Source organism: Leptinotarsa decemlineata, unplaced genomic scaffold, assembly GCF_025532065.1.
Source record: "Leptinotarsa decemlineata unplaced genomic scaffold, Ldec_3_MD MMD2_tig00026354_RagTag_RagTag, whole genome shotgun sequence".
In the NCBI taxonomy this organism is placed as follows: Eukaryota; Metazoa; Arthropoda; class Insecta; order Coleoptera; family Chrysomelidae; genus Leptinotarsa; species Leptinotarsa decemlineata.
In genome coordinates, this window is record NW_027412702.1 from 24,251,487 (window position 1) to 24,271,134 (window position 19,648).

Sequence of the window (19,648 nt, forward strand, 5' to 3'; positions counted from 1 at the left end):
AAATAAACGACTGCAAATTACTAACATAAGTGGTTTTTAATTATGCTTCACGGTCAGATTCGGATTATATAATTATTCGATGGCGTAGCTTATTTTTAACTCGTTCGAATTGAATGATGGCTTATCAATAGAACTATGTTAACATTTATGGGTTTTGCTGATAAGTACGGCTATAATTCCCATTATCTCACCTTGATGTAGTCTTCTGCAATAAAAGTAGTACGCATAAGAATTTAGTATTACTATGTTTGGATCAAAAGACGTATATTTTTAGAAGATATTAATTTTTAGGAAAGACAGGTTTTGGCTTTCTTCTTCTCATACAAGAAAGTGTGAGAATCTCCCAAAGAAAAGAAGGAAGCAATTGATTTCAAAATTTACACAGCACTTCAGGAAAATTTTAAGACGCTCAAGAGTGGTGCCTGTGCGAAAGTAGGGATTCATATTGGATTTAAATAGCTGGAGATCAAATTCTTTTGAAATAAATTCTCAGAAAGTTTATTCCACATAAACGCAGTTCTCTATACAAATATGTGCAGTTCATGCAAAGAAGTAACTTTCAGGCACAAACTGAATAAAAAAGTCATCTCGTCACAATCACTTTCATATGCACATGGAATTACACGAAAGAAAAATACTTTGGAAACAACTACTTTTCTATTGATATTGAATTATACTATTATGGAATTGAATCAGATATTATTCGCAGGATTGCTACACGATGTAGCATATAAAAGAGGAACAAAGAATTTCCTTCAATTCGAAAGGGGTACATTTTTATGAAGGAATAATTTTTGGAAAAGAAAGTTTTTGCCTTTCAACTCTTTTCTTCATTCAAAATTTGTAAATCTTCCAAAGAAATGATGGGAGATTTCAACAATTTTTATAGTTGTTTCGAGCTTTTTCTGTCGATTTGTGTCTTTGTATGAACTACACATCATTTTGAAATTCATTGATTTTTCTTTTCTTTGGAAAATTACAACATATTTCTTGTATGAAGTAGAAATCCTAAACTTTTCTTTTCCATCAAGTTGTTGTTCAGAACTGACTGAAGTATTTTATAGAAATATGTTGAAAAATCGTCATAGTTTGAGAATTTGATTCAGTAGGAGTAAGACATGACAAATAGTTTTACACTCGATTTTTACCGAAATATCGTAGTAAAAATCATTAAACAGCTTTTTAATGAGATAGAAAATTTGAATATTCAAGCAATAAAATAATTTTCAAACTATAAAGTAAACACTTGAACTCACGTGATTTACTATACGACCATGCAGTGGTGTAGGTAGCATTGAACATTTCATACATTGAAAAACAAAGAATCTGTGTGAGTTCGGCGAAAGTTAATTGAGGAACTGAGGAATATCATGAATAGGATATTCAGACTGAAGATGAACTTGGATAATTTACTCGTACGGTTTTTGGTTTTGATGCTAAGTACGTCAGCATAGCGCTGCTTATAAGAGGCTTTCCCGTTTCTCACAGGAACTTCTTCCGAAAGATCTCCATCTTGAGTAGTCATCAGTGTTGCTATGCAACATTTTGAAGACCATAATAGGTGGAATTGTCAGTTTCCCCAAAGAGTGCCTGTCTCGAAAATCAGTTAATCCATATCAGAGATATGTACATTTTCCATGTCACATTAGTCCAGCTATCTATCTATCATCATTGTAAGGGCCAAGAGCTCTCTCAGAAATGATAAAGAAAAAACGGCATCATGATAAAATTTACCTGTTTCTATCAAACCTCGTCTCGATTTCAAAACTGGTTATTTTTCGATTCGAAATCTGGTCAACTTACCTTTGACTCCTCTATATTCCTCAGTGGAATTTTAAATAACAAAACATACAACAATTTCATTTCTTGGTCTGAATTGTACTAGAAACTTGGATGACGTAGAATGAATGGGAACTCCAAATTTTGAGGACAGAGAGCCATTATATGACTAACATTAACAAAATGACCGGATCAATATTTTCACAGACAGACTATTCTAGGGGCACTGACGAACCCAAAACAGACATAAAGACTGAACTGGTAATATCGAGAGGAAGTGAGGAAACTGGAGGACAGGAATGAACTGACTGTAATTAACGAGTGTGCCAGATACGGATTCTCAACTCCCTATATAGGGCCTGAACCAAAATATTTGGTACGGAATCAGATTAGGAAATGGGTCTATTGGATTTCATTCTTGTGTATATGACCATGATATGATTACTTCCAACAGAAATGCTCTTTCATAGCTCTCCAGACTGGTAAAGATCAACCAAACTTTCCCTGCTAATAAAATGGCTGCTGGCTGAACAAACAACCTCTGGAATGTTCAAACAGAAATTCCACTTTCAATTGAAAATATAGCTCAATTTCATCCCTAGCTACAATTAAATATGAAGGGAAAATGTTCGAAAGATCAGGAATTTCATTAATATCGATTGCACAATCCTCTTTTGTGGATTGAGAAGGACCTGCAGAATAAGTATTGAGCTGAATATCTGAAACAGATGATGATGAAGTTTGAATTCATTGAAAAATACATGGACAATAAAAGGAAGAGTAAAATTCAACCCGATTCGGCATTTTCCACGGCTATCCGTTTGGAACAACTCTGAATCCTTGTTTGAAAGTGGTTGACAATGTCTCGTGGTTAATTTCATTAGTTCGGATTTCCATTGTCTAATATGATTCTACTATGATTCGAAATCTATGAAAAAACAAATAAAATTAGAATGAAAAACTGAAACGAATGAAATAATCAAGATACGAAATGAAAGCGACTACAGAGAGCTTTCACCTATCCCTTTTTCCATCTCTACGCTTCACCGGTTCAGCGGGAAATCACTGTTAGGCGGAGTTGAACCGATTTTTACTTGGTTTCCATATGTTTATATATGTTGCGTATATGTACACTAACTTGGCTGAATGTGTCGTTGGACAACACAATATTTGTCACCACTGCAACATATATGCAGCTTCTTTGAACTTCCTCCTGAACCAGTGTTCCTTCCTGTGGATGATCTCGGCTTGGGACCACTTGATGTTTTGTTGATGAGTCCAAACATGCTCTGCTATTACCGATTTGCCGATTTCTCCTTGCTGTATGTTTTTTGTGCTCAGCAATGCGGATTTTCAATGGCCTCCCAGTTTCACCGATATAAGAATTGCGGCACTCACATAGTATGCGGTAAATGCAATTTTTGAAATCACAGTCCTCGTTTGGTGGCCTGGTTTTTATGGGGCAGCTACGGATGATGTTTCCGGATCTGAAGAAGGCTCTGATGTTGTATTTGGACCCAATTCTTCCTATCCTTTCCGATAATCCTCTGACGTAGGAAAGTACAAGTACTGGTTGTGACGGATTCTCTTCCTTGCGAGGCTCTTGCTGTCTTCTAGCCAAAATCAGTTAGTTGAACCATCACTTTGGAGTAACCATTCCACTGAAGATATTTTTTGATGATGCCCAGTTCCTTTTCGAGATTTTCCACCGTAATACAGAGCCCGAAAGCTCGATCCACTAGAGTCTTGATGATTTCCTCTTTTGGTAGATTGAGGGAGGTTGATTCGTGATTCAGGTAATGCCTCATGTGAGTGGATTTTCGGTATACAGATGTTTCCCACTTAGTGTCGGTCTTTTTCACCAATACGTCCAAGAATGGCAATTCGTTGTGGGCTTCCTTCTCCATTATAAAAGTGATGGAAGGTCTTATGTTGTTGATGTGCTTCAGAAAGGTGACTAGTTCTGTATTCCCATGGTTCCATACTATGACTCGGGGCTTCTTCATTGGCCAGAGTTTCTTAGATTCCTAATGATAATAGACAATGGAAGTCCAGACTGATGAAATCAACTTTGAATCTATTGCTATATTCGTTTTATTTGGTAATTTGTTATGCTGCATACCAAAAACTGTTAATTTCTCTACCCTCTCTGCCCTGAAAATTACCTGCCTGATTTTTGATGATCGTAATACAGCAAAACTTTATCTTCTAACTATTTTTATGCTATAATGTAAAGCATGTGTATATTTATTCACATTTATTTAAATTTATTTACAAATACATTCCTGATTTCTCATGTATATTTTGTCGAATATATTTGCTGCATGTGTGGACGCCTCTGCTCACTCAATTGTAATAACCATTCCAAATATAAATTCTCAAACAAATCAGGTTTGAAGTAAACAATCCAAGTCAGTGCATTACTGTGCATTACATATAAAATGTCATCAAAAATAGAAGTAATTCTTGAAGGGTTTTCACTTTTGGAAGGACCTCATTGGGATATTGAGAAGCAGTGTCTTTATTTTGTCGATATTCATAATCACAGTATTTTCAAATACGTGCCATCTACGAAGAAGCTGACTAAAGCAGTTATTGGTAAGGACATACTTCTATTTTCTTTCATCGACTTTCGTGTAGTCACTTTGATAAAAAAATTCAGTTATGTAATAACATGTTAGGAATCACACGTTAAAAGGTAAGACCTCGTTAGTCCTTAGCTCGCACAGTTTCTCAACTTCTGAGAGTTGTAGTTCGTATAGGGGCAAAGGCTGATTAACGAAAAAACAGATTTTAACAGATTTTCAAACAATGAATGTCTGTTTAAAAAAAGTTGATGATGAAATCTAATGAATGAAAAGTCGAATTGCAAATGGAATATATCAGATTATAACAAATATGAAGCGGTAGAGCAAATAAACAAAATTCTACAATTATAATTTTTGGCGAATATTTCAAAAACTACCACTAAAATTCTCCATCTGAAGAGAGATTGTTCTAGTTTTCGAAAATAGTGAGGTTTTGCCCGATTCAACCGACCTTGTAAGTCTTACCGTTTACCAGATAGAAATAGTGTTAGGAGGATTAGCTAAAAAGAACGACCTGTATAGTAGTTCACGCATCAATTTTATCGCATGTAGTTGTTTTCTGTATACGGTCGAAAGCATCTATGAGCTGAATACTTCACATTTAATCTAATAAAATTATCAAACAATTTGTTGTGAATACTGAACGAATCGAAACAGTTTATAGAAGTTCACGCGACTTGACGTATCTACAAAATGGCACCAAATGTAGAAGTGATATTGGAAGGTTTCTCTATTCTGGAAGGCCCACATTGGGATATTAAAAATCAGTGCCTTTATTTTCTCGATTTTCATAAGCACAGCGTTCATAAATACGTGCCGTCTACAAGGAAGTTGACTAACGCAGTTATAGGTGAGGGTCCTTTGGATTTTTTATAGATTAACAAAAAAAAGTGTGCCATTAGAAAAAAAAAAGATCATTATCAAATGCATACTATCAATTATTTCGACGTAAGAAGAATTCAACGTAGAGATACAAATAATTACTTAAGGCTAATTTGGTTTTTAAGAAATTCATGGGAAGAACTGGAAAATTTCCTTTTCTATTTCGCACTGTTTCTTCTTTATGTAAAGAGATTTTGAAAGTCTAATTGAACTTTTTCACGTGAACTTTTAATTAGGTTCTCGTGTGACTTGGACCACATTCGACTTTGGAATTTTGAATAATGACCTGCATTTTTTTGGAGGCAAAATATTCATGTAAAACTGTGAAATTAGTTAGAAATAATGATTTTCTCTACGGTAACTTCACGAGTTTTAAATGAAGTATTATTGTTTTATTACGACTGTGATAATCATATGCATCAAGTAATATATCCTTTTATGTACCATGACTGATTTTCAAAAAAGGGTTTTCACAGAATCAGCTGTGGTACATAATGGAGGGATTACATGTATGTGATGAAAAAAACAATTAACATTTACACGTTGAACATCAAAATATATTGTTGATCAAAGAATTGCTACAAATAATACAGGTTCTATTTTAACATGGTCGAACGGTAGCCGGGTAGTTCGACGTGGGTGCTTTGTTCATTCACTTAAATCGACCGCCGTGTTGGTCGGTGGTTCAAGCCTCAGGCTGAACGATCGATTTTCTCTTGCGATCGTCCAACCCATGTTGGGAATCACACGTTAAAAGGTAAGACCTCGTTAGTCTTTAACTCGCACAAGTTTCGACTTCTGAGGGTTGTCGTTCGTAGGGGTGCGACAGCTGGTTAACGGAAAAACATATTTCAAACAGATTTAAACAGATCTATAGCCACACGTAAAACCAATTGCTGGCGTGGCGACGGTCGCCATACACAAGCCACTGTGCGATTCTTTTCCCACTGGTTCGGCGTTTCGCTATCTCTCTGACATGAAAGTCCTTGTGGCAAAGTATGGAAATATTTCCAATGTATCTGCATCACAAGAGATATAGCAAAGAATGAATTTTTGAAAATTTTGGTTTTATCGGTATATCTTCTGAACCAAAAAACTGAAGTCAATTTTTTATACCATTCAGTCGTATTCAAAACCAGACAAGTTTGCCACAATTCAACCTAATCTGTTTCCACGATTTTGTTTCGACATTTCCGTACATTATACCCGAATTTGAGTATGACAATGGTCCCATAAGTACCCGGCCTGACCTAGAAATGGCGGTAGTTGTTTGAAAAATATCACTGTATTAGAAAGTACACAATCTATAAAGCATATGTTTCAAGTTTGAAGACGCTGCGTTGTTTAATATTCGTTTGGCAGCCATCAATAGCGAACGTTTTCGGTGAATTTGTGAAAATGAAGAAAATTGGTCATCGTAGTGTGGTACAATACTTTCATTTGAAAGGCCTCAGCCCAACCAATATGATGCCCTCGACAGAAAAAAAGCATATCTGCAAGCTTATGCAGATGACCTTGTCATCTTGACAAGGTCCACGTCGGGAAGGGTACAACGTTGGACGTTGTTCAAAGTTGGTGCCTGAGGGAGCAGATGTCTGTCAACCCCAGCAAAACTGTGATAATTTCCTTCACCAGGAAGGGAAAATTGGACGATCCAACTCCACTTTCCTTCAATGGGGAGGTCATTCCATTTGGAACGGAGGTGACATATCTTGGCATTGTCCTTAATGAAAAACTCACCTGGAACGTTCACTTGGAAAAAATTTTACACAAAGCCAGACTATCCCTATGGACAAGTCGAAGGATTTGTGGAAAAATTTGGGGGTCAGGTCCCAAACAAATTCAATGGATTTACGTGATGATTGTCAGACCAATGATCACTTATGGTGCAATTGCCTGGTGGCCGAAGGCTTTACAGAAAACGGCCCAAGCGAAGCTCTCTGGCTCACAGAGACAGGCTTGTCTGGCTATCACTGGTGTCATCAGTACCACACCGTCAGCGGCAATGGAGATCCTTCTAGATCTAACTCTCCACATTTTTCTGGAGAGAGAGGCTAGATGGACTGTATACATACTTATGTACATTGCCAATTACACAAATCAATTAAATGCAGAGTGCAACAGACTGTTGGTTGACATTGGAAGTCACAGCATTTTGGAAATGACCTCTGACTTTATGCCTCCAACTGTCAAATACGAAGTGCTTTATAAAGTACTGTTCCCGAGTAGAGAGGATTGGATCCTCCGGGAGAAGAAATATTAAGAGCAGATAGTTGTTGGTTCACAGATGGATCAAAAACACCTTCCGGTTTTGGTGCAGGTGTTTTCAGTCGCAGACCCAAGACAGAGATATCAACCTGCCTAGGAACCTATGCGAGTGTATTTCAAGCGGAAATTTTCGCTATTGAATTGTGTGCGGAGAGATTGAAAGAATCCAACCTCATACAGAAGTCAATAAAAATATTCTCGGACAGTCAAGCGGCGTTGGAAGCTCTTGGCTTCCACCGAGCAACGTCTAAATTGGTAGCAAATTGCCAAAAACGACTCTTCTCGATAGAAAGATTCAACAGATTGCCTCTGGTGTGGATTCCTAGCCATACTGGCCTGGAAGGCAATGAGGCTGCCGATTCCCTCGCGAAGGAGGGTGCTGGAAGCAGTTTCATCGGACCAGAACCTGTCATTGGCATCATTTCAGGCTTTGCCAAACAATGGTTGAACACCTGGATGGCAAGAAGATTTATGGACTTCTGGCAGAATCTTCCAGAATTGGCTCACTCCAAGGCGTTTATTTACCCTTCGAGGCTTGATACCAAACAGTAGTTGGATCACAGTAAGGATGAACTACGATGTTTAACAGGCCTTCTTACAGGTCACTGTTATTTGAATCATCATATGCAGAGACTCGTACTGTCGGAAGACATAGTATGTCGCCTCTGTGTGGAAAATTATGAAACAGACACCAGAGCACATACTTTGTGCCTGCCCCGCTGGGGACCGAATCAGGTTTTTAGAGTTTGGCAGAGCCGTACTCTCACCATCTGATCTGAAAGACTACCCACTATACAAACTAATCGGCTTCGTAAAGAACCTGGGTTTATTTGGTTTAATGTGAATAGGTGTGAGCCACACTAAAGCCTTGTGGGTTACGGTGGGCATTTTTACATTTCCTACACCGTTAACGCTACTGGTTGCGTTGACGAGCCAGGAAATGTACTGCGTATCAAGCTCTCCGTTTCCAAGACGATGGACGCAACAATTCGTGATTGATACTCAAAATGCCTGAGAGTAGGTCATAGTGGTGATAGTAGGTAGTAGGATTTTTCTGAAAGTAATAGAAACAAGTTGGGTGATAATTTGTGATGTATAATATCAATTTAATGTGTCATTTACATATATTTTGACAGTAGGTAACATTGTGTAATAGGTTAGGTTAGGTTAGGTTAATAATATATGAATAAATGCAGAAATATGTATACAGGTAGCACATTTTAATGTTTACATGGCTGATAGCATTTGGTTGATTAGGCTCAATATTTTTACCTAATGATCTCTTCTTTTTTGATCTCTTATTTTTGTTTCTTAAAACTTTGAAGGCCTCTAGCTCTAGCTAGCATGCTCTAGCGCCAGCATGTAAACTTCTACTTGCCCGGCGTGCAATAGAAGTAGGTTGGACTTTTATCCTTCTCGTTTTTTAAAATTACAAATGCTTGTGCAGATATTAGCAAACGACTGAATATTTTCAATAGTTTCGATTTTCTTAGCCTTGAGGACGTTACCACAATATAGCAAAACGGCTCTTCGCTTATAAACGTCTTGTTCCTTTCTCTTCAAAATACGTCTTCTTCTCCTTTTTGGTGGCGAAAAATCACTTTCCTATAACGGTTTTGCTGCTGTAAAAAAATCTCTCTATCATAGCAAAAAATTTCTCTCAGCGTACGTACATTCATTGTTCATACAAATGATAAATTGATCGTTTCATATGATTTACTTGGATATTGGCAAGAGTTTCACATATTTCATCACTTGAAGTGGTAGCTATTAGTTTCGACTTATTGAAATTTTTGGCAAGGGATCCCTGCATCTTTAATTTGCTTTCATTTTTAACCTCAATAAAGATTTAAGCGCCACAGTTCCTGTTTCTTTTCCTAACGCTGCTTGTTTTTGTTTTCTTATTTTTAGCATTGTGCTGACAAACCCAATATTTTCGATACTGTAGGTTTTTATTTCAGGATATGTTCTGTTTACAATCCACTCTGTGCAAGTAGCTTTAGGAAAGTTATTAATCCAATTGCAGTAATATCTACATCTCTTTCGATGTTGGTTCTCAAAATGAATTTGTTTTTGTCTATATCAATTATTCTGATATTACTATCAAACGTTTATACAGTTTCTTCTCCGCCCTGATTCATCTTGACAAGCCTACCTTCACAAAACAAACAAAATATGTGAAATAACTTTTCTAACTTGTACGTGAACGACTTACTGGCACCATAGCAAAAAAAACGCGCGAAATAATAAAGCACGTGGCGTTGCACCCACTATCTAGATCTAGGGAACGGAGTGTTTGGCACTCAATACATTTCCTAGCTTGTCAGCGCAACAAGTAGCGTTCACGGTGTAGGAAACGTAAAAATGCTTACGGTGAAGGGTTGAATAGACCTACTTACTTTGGAGCTATTGTAACCAATATGAAAGCTGAACTGGATTCTACACTGGGTCAGTCTGCTTCTTCTTTCACAATAGTAAGATATTGGATAGCAGAGCTTAAACGAGCCCGTACGAGCTGCTAAGACGAGCATTGCAGTGGTCGACCTAATGAGGTGACGGCTCCAGAAACGGTACTGAATGATTGTCGACTGAAAGTGCGCGAGCTAGCAGACTTAGTGAGTATTTCAAAAAGTTCGATATATCGTATATTATCTGAAGATTTGGACATGAGAAAGATGTGTGCAACACAAATCCTTCATCGCAATTACCAAAATTAAAGTTTGAATTGCTATTTCAAGCATCCTAATCGCCAGATTAAGCCCCTTCGGATTATTTTCCATTCCCAAACTTGTAAAATGGATCAGTGGCAATTCTTATTATAAAAACGATATTGAAATTATTGAATGTCGCTGGGACAACTGTATAGAGCTGCAAGGAGAAAATGTTGAAAAAAAAATTGTTTTTTCGAATTTTTTTCCTGTCCTGTATAAGTCCTAGTCCTGTTGAGGATGCTACTGACAACAGTAGTCGCGTCAAAGCTTTTTTTGTTTTTTTTTTGGCCTTGGACTGTGAGTTTTCATACCTGCCGTTTAGTTTACTAATGCGGCGATGAGGTAACGGTCGAAGTTCTCGAGTAGAAATTCGAGAATCTTTCTCCTTCGAAAGAAACGCAGGAACTCGCAGGATAGTCTTTCGTCGAGTAGAGAGACGTTGAGAACTACTCGAGCACTTCAATCTTTACCACATTGCCTCTGATGATGTCTACCGCAGTGGTAGACGAAACGTCAGACATAAAAACTCGCAGACCATGGCTGAAAAACCTGGAAAAATGTTTCGTCACAGTTATCTCCGGCCGTGAAAGTTTGAATTCTTTGATCAACCGTAGCCGCGTCCGGGCCTGGAAATTGCTTATCGCCAGATGTTGAAGTGTTTTTGTTATTTATCAACCCAACTCTGAGGTTTATCTGAATAATCGTTGAACTCAAGTAGCAATCATCACGTAATCATGTAATTTGGTACGAAACCAAAAAAAATAATTCTGAACTCAATTGTATCTTCTGAAATAAAACTATAAAAAACTTTTTGAAATATCCCAACCTTCAACCTATTCATAAAACCATATGAAATCAGTATCAACGTCATCAATTAGAACATTCTAAAAATGCCTACCGAAACATATTTATATTTTCTTCATTTCGTGTAACTTCAAGAGTACTGATCTACTAAAAGAAGATAAAAATAATATTTACATGAATCTCAAGTTGAATTAAAGTGGTCTTTCAAGAAAGGAATTTACCAGAAATAAGGAATCTCTGTCCGATATATTTTTTGTAGTAATTTTCACATGATCTTTTTGAATTTGATGTTGAAGTTATGCCTTCAAGTTTTTCCATTTGAGATTTTTCTTACAGTTTCATTTTATTTCGGAGCAAAACTTGCGACAGGAATGAAATTTCTACATATCAATAATTTAGCTAAATTATTATGTCAATAGAGACGCATAAGATGACAACAAATTTTTATGTGACAGGCGCTCTAAAAGCGGATTTGAATCCCTGGTGATTAAATCAATCAGAAAGTTTATTTCACATAAACGCAGTTCTCCAAATGAAAGAGTTCTTGAACAGTGGAGTTCGAGGTGTACTGAGTTAAACCTAAAAACGATGAGCAGCCACAGCCCGTCAAGAATTTCTGATATGTACCGCTCTTGGTGGAATTAAATGTCCAAGTCGCTTGAACACCTGTCCTAAAAGTATCTATAAAAGAGAGACAAATCCCCATCCTTTCTTCGATGTTCCAGACTATCAACTTTTACTACAACTGAATCTCGGAATTCAATATTATCGTGAACTAGATGTTATCATCGAACCCTAGAAGAATGGACTTAACATATTTTCGTCATCAGTCTGATTTTTGTGTCCTATAATTTTTTCTCTGATCTCTAAACTGATTTATCACTGTATGTGAATTTTTATGCAAATAGATATCCATACTGTATACAGGGCTTTTCATGATGAGCGTTAATTAGCCGTTTCTGACAAACTATTTAACGGATCAACCTGAAAATTTCACAGTATGCATAAATCAATAAGACCTACACGCCTAAAATATTTCAGACGAAGCGGCGTTGTCGCTTCTACCATAAAGTAGCGGCTTCTTTGATTTTTCAATTAGAACACCCCGTATATAATATCATATTATGATTCATCATCACTTTGTCAACAAATTCATATACTATTTCCCTATACATATCTATTACCGTTTAGAAGATATAAATTAATTTCGATTTTTTTTTTACCAAACATGAACTTTTATAAATGCTGATAATCTTGAATTCTCTTGCACTAAAACGATCAAATTTGAAACGGTTCAAAATAGTAGAGATCAAAGTATCTGCATTTTTTGAAGACCCTGTATGAGGCAAATGAAAATATGACTCGGAGTAAAGATCCTCATAGTTTCACTCCACTCTATTTCAAATTTGATCGTTTTAGTGCAAGAGAGTTCAAGATTATCAGCATTTATAAAAGTTCATGTTTGGTAAGAAAAATATCGAAATTAATTTATATCTTCTAAACGGTAATAGATAGGTATAGGGAAACAGTATATGAATTTGTTGACAAAGTGATAATGAATCATAATATGATATTATATACGGGGTGTTTCATTTGAAAAATTAAAGAAACCGCTACTTTATAGTAGAAGCGACAACGCCGCTTCGTCTGAAATATTTTAGGCGTGTAGGTCATACTGTGAAATTTTCAGGTTGATCCGTTGAATATTTTGCCAGAAACGGCTAATTAACGCTCATCATGAAAAGCCCTGTATAGTATTATCAAATTTTTATTACGATTGGATTATTAATTACTAAATGTTTGTGTGAAAAACTTACCAATATTAAAAAAAAAACAATAAGTGCCTCACCCGAGTCAGTTTAAACTGTAGACTTCGCTTGGACATCAGTCAAAGACTTGTTGAATTGTTCTCAGTTTTACAATCTATCATTGAATTGCTTTTATATTCTTGATTTCAGGAAATCACAATGTTTCAATAATTATACCAATCAAAGATAAAAAGGACAATTTCGTGATAACCGTTGATAGATCAGTGTCAACCATAACCTGGGATGGAGAGAGTAACACTGTGCTGAACCTCAAGAAATTGTATGAAGTTGATCATGGAACAGACCATGTCTTCAATGATGGAAAATGTGACTCAAGTGGAAGACTTTGGTCAGGTTAGTTTTGATTTGAATTCTACTAAATCGGTAGCGATATTTTAGTTTATAATTGTGACTGTATTGGAAATATTATTGAGCTAAATGTTGAAAAGTAGGCTGGTAACTGTGGTCTAATATGAATCCCACAAAAACATTTGATTAGACGAGTAAATACATATCGCTTGAACTAAAAAATGTTGTATATTACTGGAGGTTTATTCCAACACCTCAACGCGTGTTTCGATCACCAAGTGATCATCTTCAACTGTTTAATGAGATGAGATGGGAAAATGACTCGACAAGTGAATCATAGTATCAATAACCAATGTATCTGTTACAAAGTCAGACTCTCAATTTTCAAAATCAAAGATTGATTTAACACTTTTTTGTTTTCGTCACAGGAACTATGGGAGCACATGCATCCACTATTGATGGAATACCTCCAGGCAAAGGAACTCTTTACAGTTTTCAGAATAATTTGGTCCAGAACTACAGGGGCGGAATTGGGATATCCAATGGTATTGCTTTCAACAAAGAACTGGGAAAAATGTACTATATCGACTCTATGAATGGAACTGTAGATCAGTACGATTTGGATATCAATCGAGGAACTTTATGTGAGTGAATTATTTTGTTATGCTTTAAATTACCTAGAAATGTGTAGATGATTGGTTTGGAGTTCAGTTCGATTTTTTTTATTGCAATATGTCTCATCGGTGTCCGATATTGAAATTTTTTCATTGAAGTTCAGATGGTGTGCTAATAACAAACTTTTGTACTGAAGTACTAGAAGTGAATACAGCTTACATTCTGAAATCTCCATATGAGCAATCACATATTGTATCTACCAGCAACCATATTCTATGAGGGTTGAAGTGTATTCAATGTTTTTCAGTCAACTTTTTGAATTTCTCCTGAAGCATATTTCTAAGAACAATTCTTCAGTAAAGAGTTGCTATCAGCAACACAACGTCAGCGACCATGGACAGTTATCGAATCCTCTTTCGTCTCCGCATGAACATACAGAAGCAATATGCATATTGCTGATTGTACAAATTAGACTCTTACTGAACAACATTCTGGGAATTACCTCCGATTTGATGCTACCAAAAGTCAACCTGCCTTTATACAGTCCTAATTGCGAGTAAAGGACTGAATCCTTCGGGAGGAGTTAATAACTAAGAGCAGATATATGTTGGTTCACAGATATATTGGAATCATCCTGTAGGTTCTAGTGCAGGTGTATAGAGTGACCGAGCCAGGACTAAGGCATTGAAATATTCTTCGAAGAATGTCACTAAATAATTGTTCAACTACGAGAAGGTTATGTTGTCTAACATACTTTCTTACAGGACACTCATTTGAATCATTACTTGAAGATACTTGGACTGTCGAAAGATCTAGTGTGTCATCTGTGTTTGAAGATGATAAACCAGAAGACCAATAGCTACTTTTTGCCTGTATCGTTATAACCCAAATCAGGTTTTCAATCTTTGACAGAGTTTCACTCAGAGGAATGGTGGAGTGTGAGCTACAGTACATCCTGAAACATATTCGAGGATTGATTCAATTGATACTGGGTTGAACCGAACATTGAAGTTTTGAACATTAGTTTGAAATCTAATTATGTTGTAACACTTGTTGATCGTGTCATCAGGATTTGTGAACCATATCTTCTTTAAGAAAAACCTTGTCATCTAGATCAGGCTCTACAGCGCAAGAAATCGAATGTAATCTATATCCTAGAAGAAGAAATACTCCAACTTTGATGACGAAGTGGCAACCAGAGTCTATTTGCCTTACATTGTCATGGACTGCATCGAAAAACTGTTTGAACGTCACAACATCAGGACCATTTAAGAGCCAGCTAATCAACCAAACAACACTATCAGATCGGTCAACGACAAAAGAAAACATCTGACATCCGCCGATGTTAACAGGATTCCCTGTTTCTGTGGCTCAGTTTACGTCGGAACTACCAACAGCAGCATCAACACCAGGATACAAGAACACAAGCATAGTTGCAACAGGAGAAACTCGCGATTGGAGAACATGACCTCGAAATGAAATACGAAGAAACTGTTTAATTCAACGCATTACTACGTACCACTTCATACAGGAAGGCCCTTGAAATCAATGAGCATCTCAACAATTTCAACTGAAAAGAGAAGGCGTACTGGTCAACAAAATGAGGTATCCAGTAGTCAAGAAACCTATACATAGACTAGAATACAACTCCTATCGACATCCTACCAGTATCATACATGTCAACAACGTGGACCAATCAGAACGACCCAGCAAAAGTAAGGACCAATCAGGAGAGATAATTTACATGGAAACCCCGCCTTTGTTCCCACCATCAGATCCACCACCATCCATATCATCATCCCGACTATCCTCTGAAAGTATAAATACGAGTAAATATTCAGCTCGCCAGGGTCCTTTACGACTTCAATGAAATACTTCTTGAAACGAAAACTAATACATTTCATGTTTTCAAAATACGGAAATAGTCACATCGTGTTTTCTATTATAGCGAACCTCCAACCAATATTCACCAGAGAAAAGCATGGATTCGACGAATGTTTGTTTGACGGTATGACAATTGATTCAGATGGCAACTTATGGGTAGCAATATTCTTAGGCTCAAAAGTGATTAAAATTGATCCAAGACGACCTGAGACACTTCTAGAAACTATAGAATTTCCAGCATCCCAGGTGAGTTGATCAATCTCCAAGCATTCAATATTTCATCGTGATTGATTTCTTTTGAAGAGTATACATTATGTGTAAAATGTATTCAGCAAGAGTCTTAAATTCTGTAGAGAATTTTCACGAATAGTAACTTATCCCTCCTTTTCTCTTATGGCCTTCGATTCATTCTTCAGAACATCATTTTGGTACAGTTATTTCACTGAAACAAACAAAAAAACAATCACCTCTATTGAATGGATTAGAGTACTGAGTATATTGTTTTTGATAATCTGTCTTGTTGACGTTTGTGACACTTGTATTGACTTTGACGTTATTCCATCCAGCGATATGACTGATGGGACTAAGCAGCCATGAAACTCTGTTGGTGGTTAACATAGTCATCGACATTGAAAAAAATACAATATTTTCTCTTACTTTGTCAGCAAATTGATGACTGAACGCATTGAAATGTACCAAAATATAGAAAATGATTCAAAATGAATATTTATTGTCATAGACTTTCTTGTAACTTTGGTCTCCGGATAATGTTTATTTATTTATTTATTCATTCTACACACTATTCTACAGGATGAACCCAATTACACAATAGGTAGAAACAGTAGCATTTACAAATATGTACTTCCGTAATCTATATAAAAAATAAATAAAAACAGAACAGTCAGTTAGCTACGAAATGTCTTTTGATTTGTACAATCGGGCAGTTGAATATATCTAGGACACGACTAACAGAAATAGAGGTATCGCACATTGTATAAATTGGGGATATTTTCATTATATTTGCTCGCTTAGTGTTGAGATAAAAGGTGACACTATTCCACCTAGGAACCCAAAAATTGTAGCATGTAGCATGTAATAATTAAGAGCAGGTAATGATATTATTATGATTTTGAATAAAAAAGAAACGAATAATATCTACGCCTTACCTCAAAACTACAAAAATTATGAGTTTCAAGCAATTCATAATAGGGTATTCCCACAGAAGGATACCTGCCTTTAAGTTTAAAAGATATATATTTGAGGAAGCGCCTCTGTAGGGCTTCTAGTTGATTTATATGAACCTGATAGTAGGGACTCCACACAACAGCCTAGATCGAAAAAAGTGAAATAAAGTAAATGTTGAAGCTTTTTCGAAGTCTTTTGTATTTCTAACTAAGAGTCCATACATACGATAAGCAGCTGTGAGAGTAGTGTCAATATGTTTGTTGAAAGAGAAGAATGAATCAAAAGTAACACCTAGATCAGTGAGTGTGTCAGGACGCTCCAGAACTTGAAGGTTTATGACGTAGTTATGTAATGTCAGATTCCTTTTCAGTGAGCAGTTATATTTGAATATGTTGAGAGATAGATTATTCTGCTGACACCATGTAACATCACGATATAAATTCAGGGCGAGACGTTCGCAAAGATTATATTGTAATAGAGTTTCAAGTCATCTGCGTATAAAAGGAAATTGACATCAATCTCAGCTTCGATATCATTGATGAAAATATTGAACAGTGGGGGTCCTAGGTTTGACCCTTCTGGTACACCAGATGTGGCTACATATTCGACAGACTTGAGGCCATTGATTTGGAAATACTACATACGGTTGTAAAAATACGATTTGAAGAGAGTAATTAAGCTATTGGATAACCCAAAAGTCGAAAGCTTGTTGAGCAGGATACTATGGTCTAGTCTGTCGAACACTTTAGAAAACTCAGTGTAGATGAGATCAGTCTGAGACTGACAATCAATAACCTCCGCAATACATTGAGTGACTGTTACAAGATTGGTGATGGTTGAACGTCCTTTCATGAAACCGTGTTGATTGGGGCTAATAATGTTGCTAACATGACAGTAGATTGTCTTCTCAAGGAGCATCTCAAACACTTTACAAAAGTTGGATATGATAGAAATTGGTCTGTAATTTTTTATCTCCTTTTTTGAAAATTGGACACACTTTCGACATTTTCCATATTGATAGTACAATACATATATATTTAATGTTTTTATTACATTGCTGTTAAACACGATCCAAGCAGTTTCAGTACGTGCTGCGGCAGATTCATTGCGGTGATTTTTGTACAGGTAATCCGCAAACTCCTGGTAGGGTGTCTTGGTAAGAGGCATCTCCTTCCACAAATCTGGCGTTAAGTATGCGTAAGTCTTTGCAATTGCTGCATAAGTTGCCTTGGCGAAATTACCCAGAGTACCAGTGGAGCCCTTGGCTGATGTATAGCAGTCTTCGATACCCGCCATCTGCAGTAGTTTCTTGGGAACAGGAGCAGAAACGATACCAGTACCACGGGGAGCTGGGATGAGACGTACAGTTACAGACCCGTATTTTCCGGTGACTTTGCAAGGCACTGTGTGGGGTTGACCGATTTTGTTACCCCAGTAACCTCTACGAACTGGTACGACAGAAAGCTTGGCTAAGATGATGGCTCCACGGATAGCAGTAGCAACTTCTTTGCTGCACTTCACTCCCAAACCAATGTGGCCTTTGCTATCACCAATAGCTACGAAAGCCTTGAAACGAGTACGTTGACCAGCACGTGTCTGTTTCTGAACAGGCATGATCTTCAAAACCTCATCATTCAGTTCTGACCCAATGAAGAAATCGATGATTTCATACTCCTTGATTGGTAAAAAAAACAGGTAGATCTCCTCCAAAGAGCGGATCTTACCATCTTTTACCAACCGTCCTAGCTTAGTTACAGGCACCCATTCCTTCTGGTCTTCCTTTCCGCGACCACGGCCTCTACCGCGTCCACGTCCACGACCTCTGGGGCCCCCTCGGCCACCTCCTCTACTACCACCACCGAATCCACCACGGAAACCGCCACGACCACCGGCTGGAGCTGCGTCCGCCATTGTTTAATACTTCCTCCAACACTGTTGTCGAACGAAAGATAGTACATATAGTACAATTGATGTTTTCAGGCATATATTGATTAAAGTTGTTAGTGATTCAACCAGAGCTTAGGTACAATCTTTAATGATGAATGCTGGAATTTGCTCAGATCCTGCAGTAAATTTAGGCTTAAATTCTTTTAGGGTATGATAAACATCTTCATTACTAATATTTTCGATTACTAGGCTGGGAGTATCAGTACTGTTGTTCGCATGGTCACTTGATGTTGACGCTATATATCAATCACTGAAAAAATCTGTTAATTAACAAAGCCTGTATAAAAAATATATCAGATATAAACTGTTTCTCCTGTCTCTGAGTTACTTGATTCTGATACAACAGCTTTCATAGGTTTTGAAATAAAACACAAAATTTGCAGTATGATATAATTAATCAATAAGCTAGTATTATCTAATAATATTTTTTTATTATCAGATCACTTCTGTTGCGTTTGGCGGAGCAAATTTGGATGAGCTTTGGGTCACCAGCGCTAATTTCAAGGAATTTTCCCCCGGACAGAAAGGAGGGTCGTTATTCAAGGTCACAGGAATCAATGCTAGGGGCTTGCCAGCTGATGAGGCTGTTCTGTGAGATTCATTCGTAGAGATGTTATTTTGAAGGCGGTGGCGGAATACAGAGTTACATGTTATGTAATTGATAAAAAAAGGTGTTTGCATGTATTAAACTAGGTCAATAAGTAGCAAAATAGAATACAATAAATAATTACCTCATAAGACTGCCTGTTGCTTGTAACTTACCAATAAAATTCAATATATGAATCTTACGCGATGGTAAACGACTGAAAAAATATGTTGTTATCCAAGTCAATATGTTGTTATCCAATACTATAGTTGAGGTGCAAGA

General features: G+C 36.9%; 1 protein-coding gene and 1 pseudogene across 2 annotated transcripts; one reads left to right on the forward strand and one right to left on the reverse strand.

The window, feature by feature from the left end:
- Positions 1-4,178: 4,178 nt before the first annotated feature.
- LOC141486470 (regucalcin-like) lies at positions 4,179-19,518 on the forward strand. Of its 2 annotated transcripts, none has more exons than XM_074184509.1 (5): positions 4,179-4,377; positions 12,991-13,194; positions 13,578-13,793; positions 15,713-15,894; positions 19,220-19,518. In XM_074184509.1, exons 1-5 carry the CDS (start codon positions 4,221-4,223, stop codon positions 19,373-19,375), a joined length of 915 nt encoding a protein of 304 aa, XP_074040610.1. In that variant the 5' UTR covers positions 4,179-4,220; the 3' UTR covers positions 19,376-19,518. The 2 variants fall into 2 exon arrangements, with proteins under 2 accessions (XP_074040610.1, XP_074040609.1); XM_074184508.1 differs by lacking the exon at positions 4,179-4,377 and adding an exon at positions 5,029-5,217.
- On the reverse strand, positions 16,069-18,793 carry LOC141486370 (small ribosomal subunit protein uS5 pseudogene; annotated as a pseudogene).
- Positions 19,519-19,648: the final 130 nt, after the last annotated feature.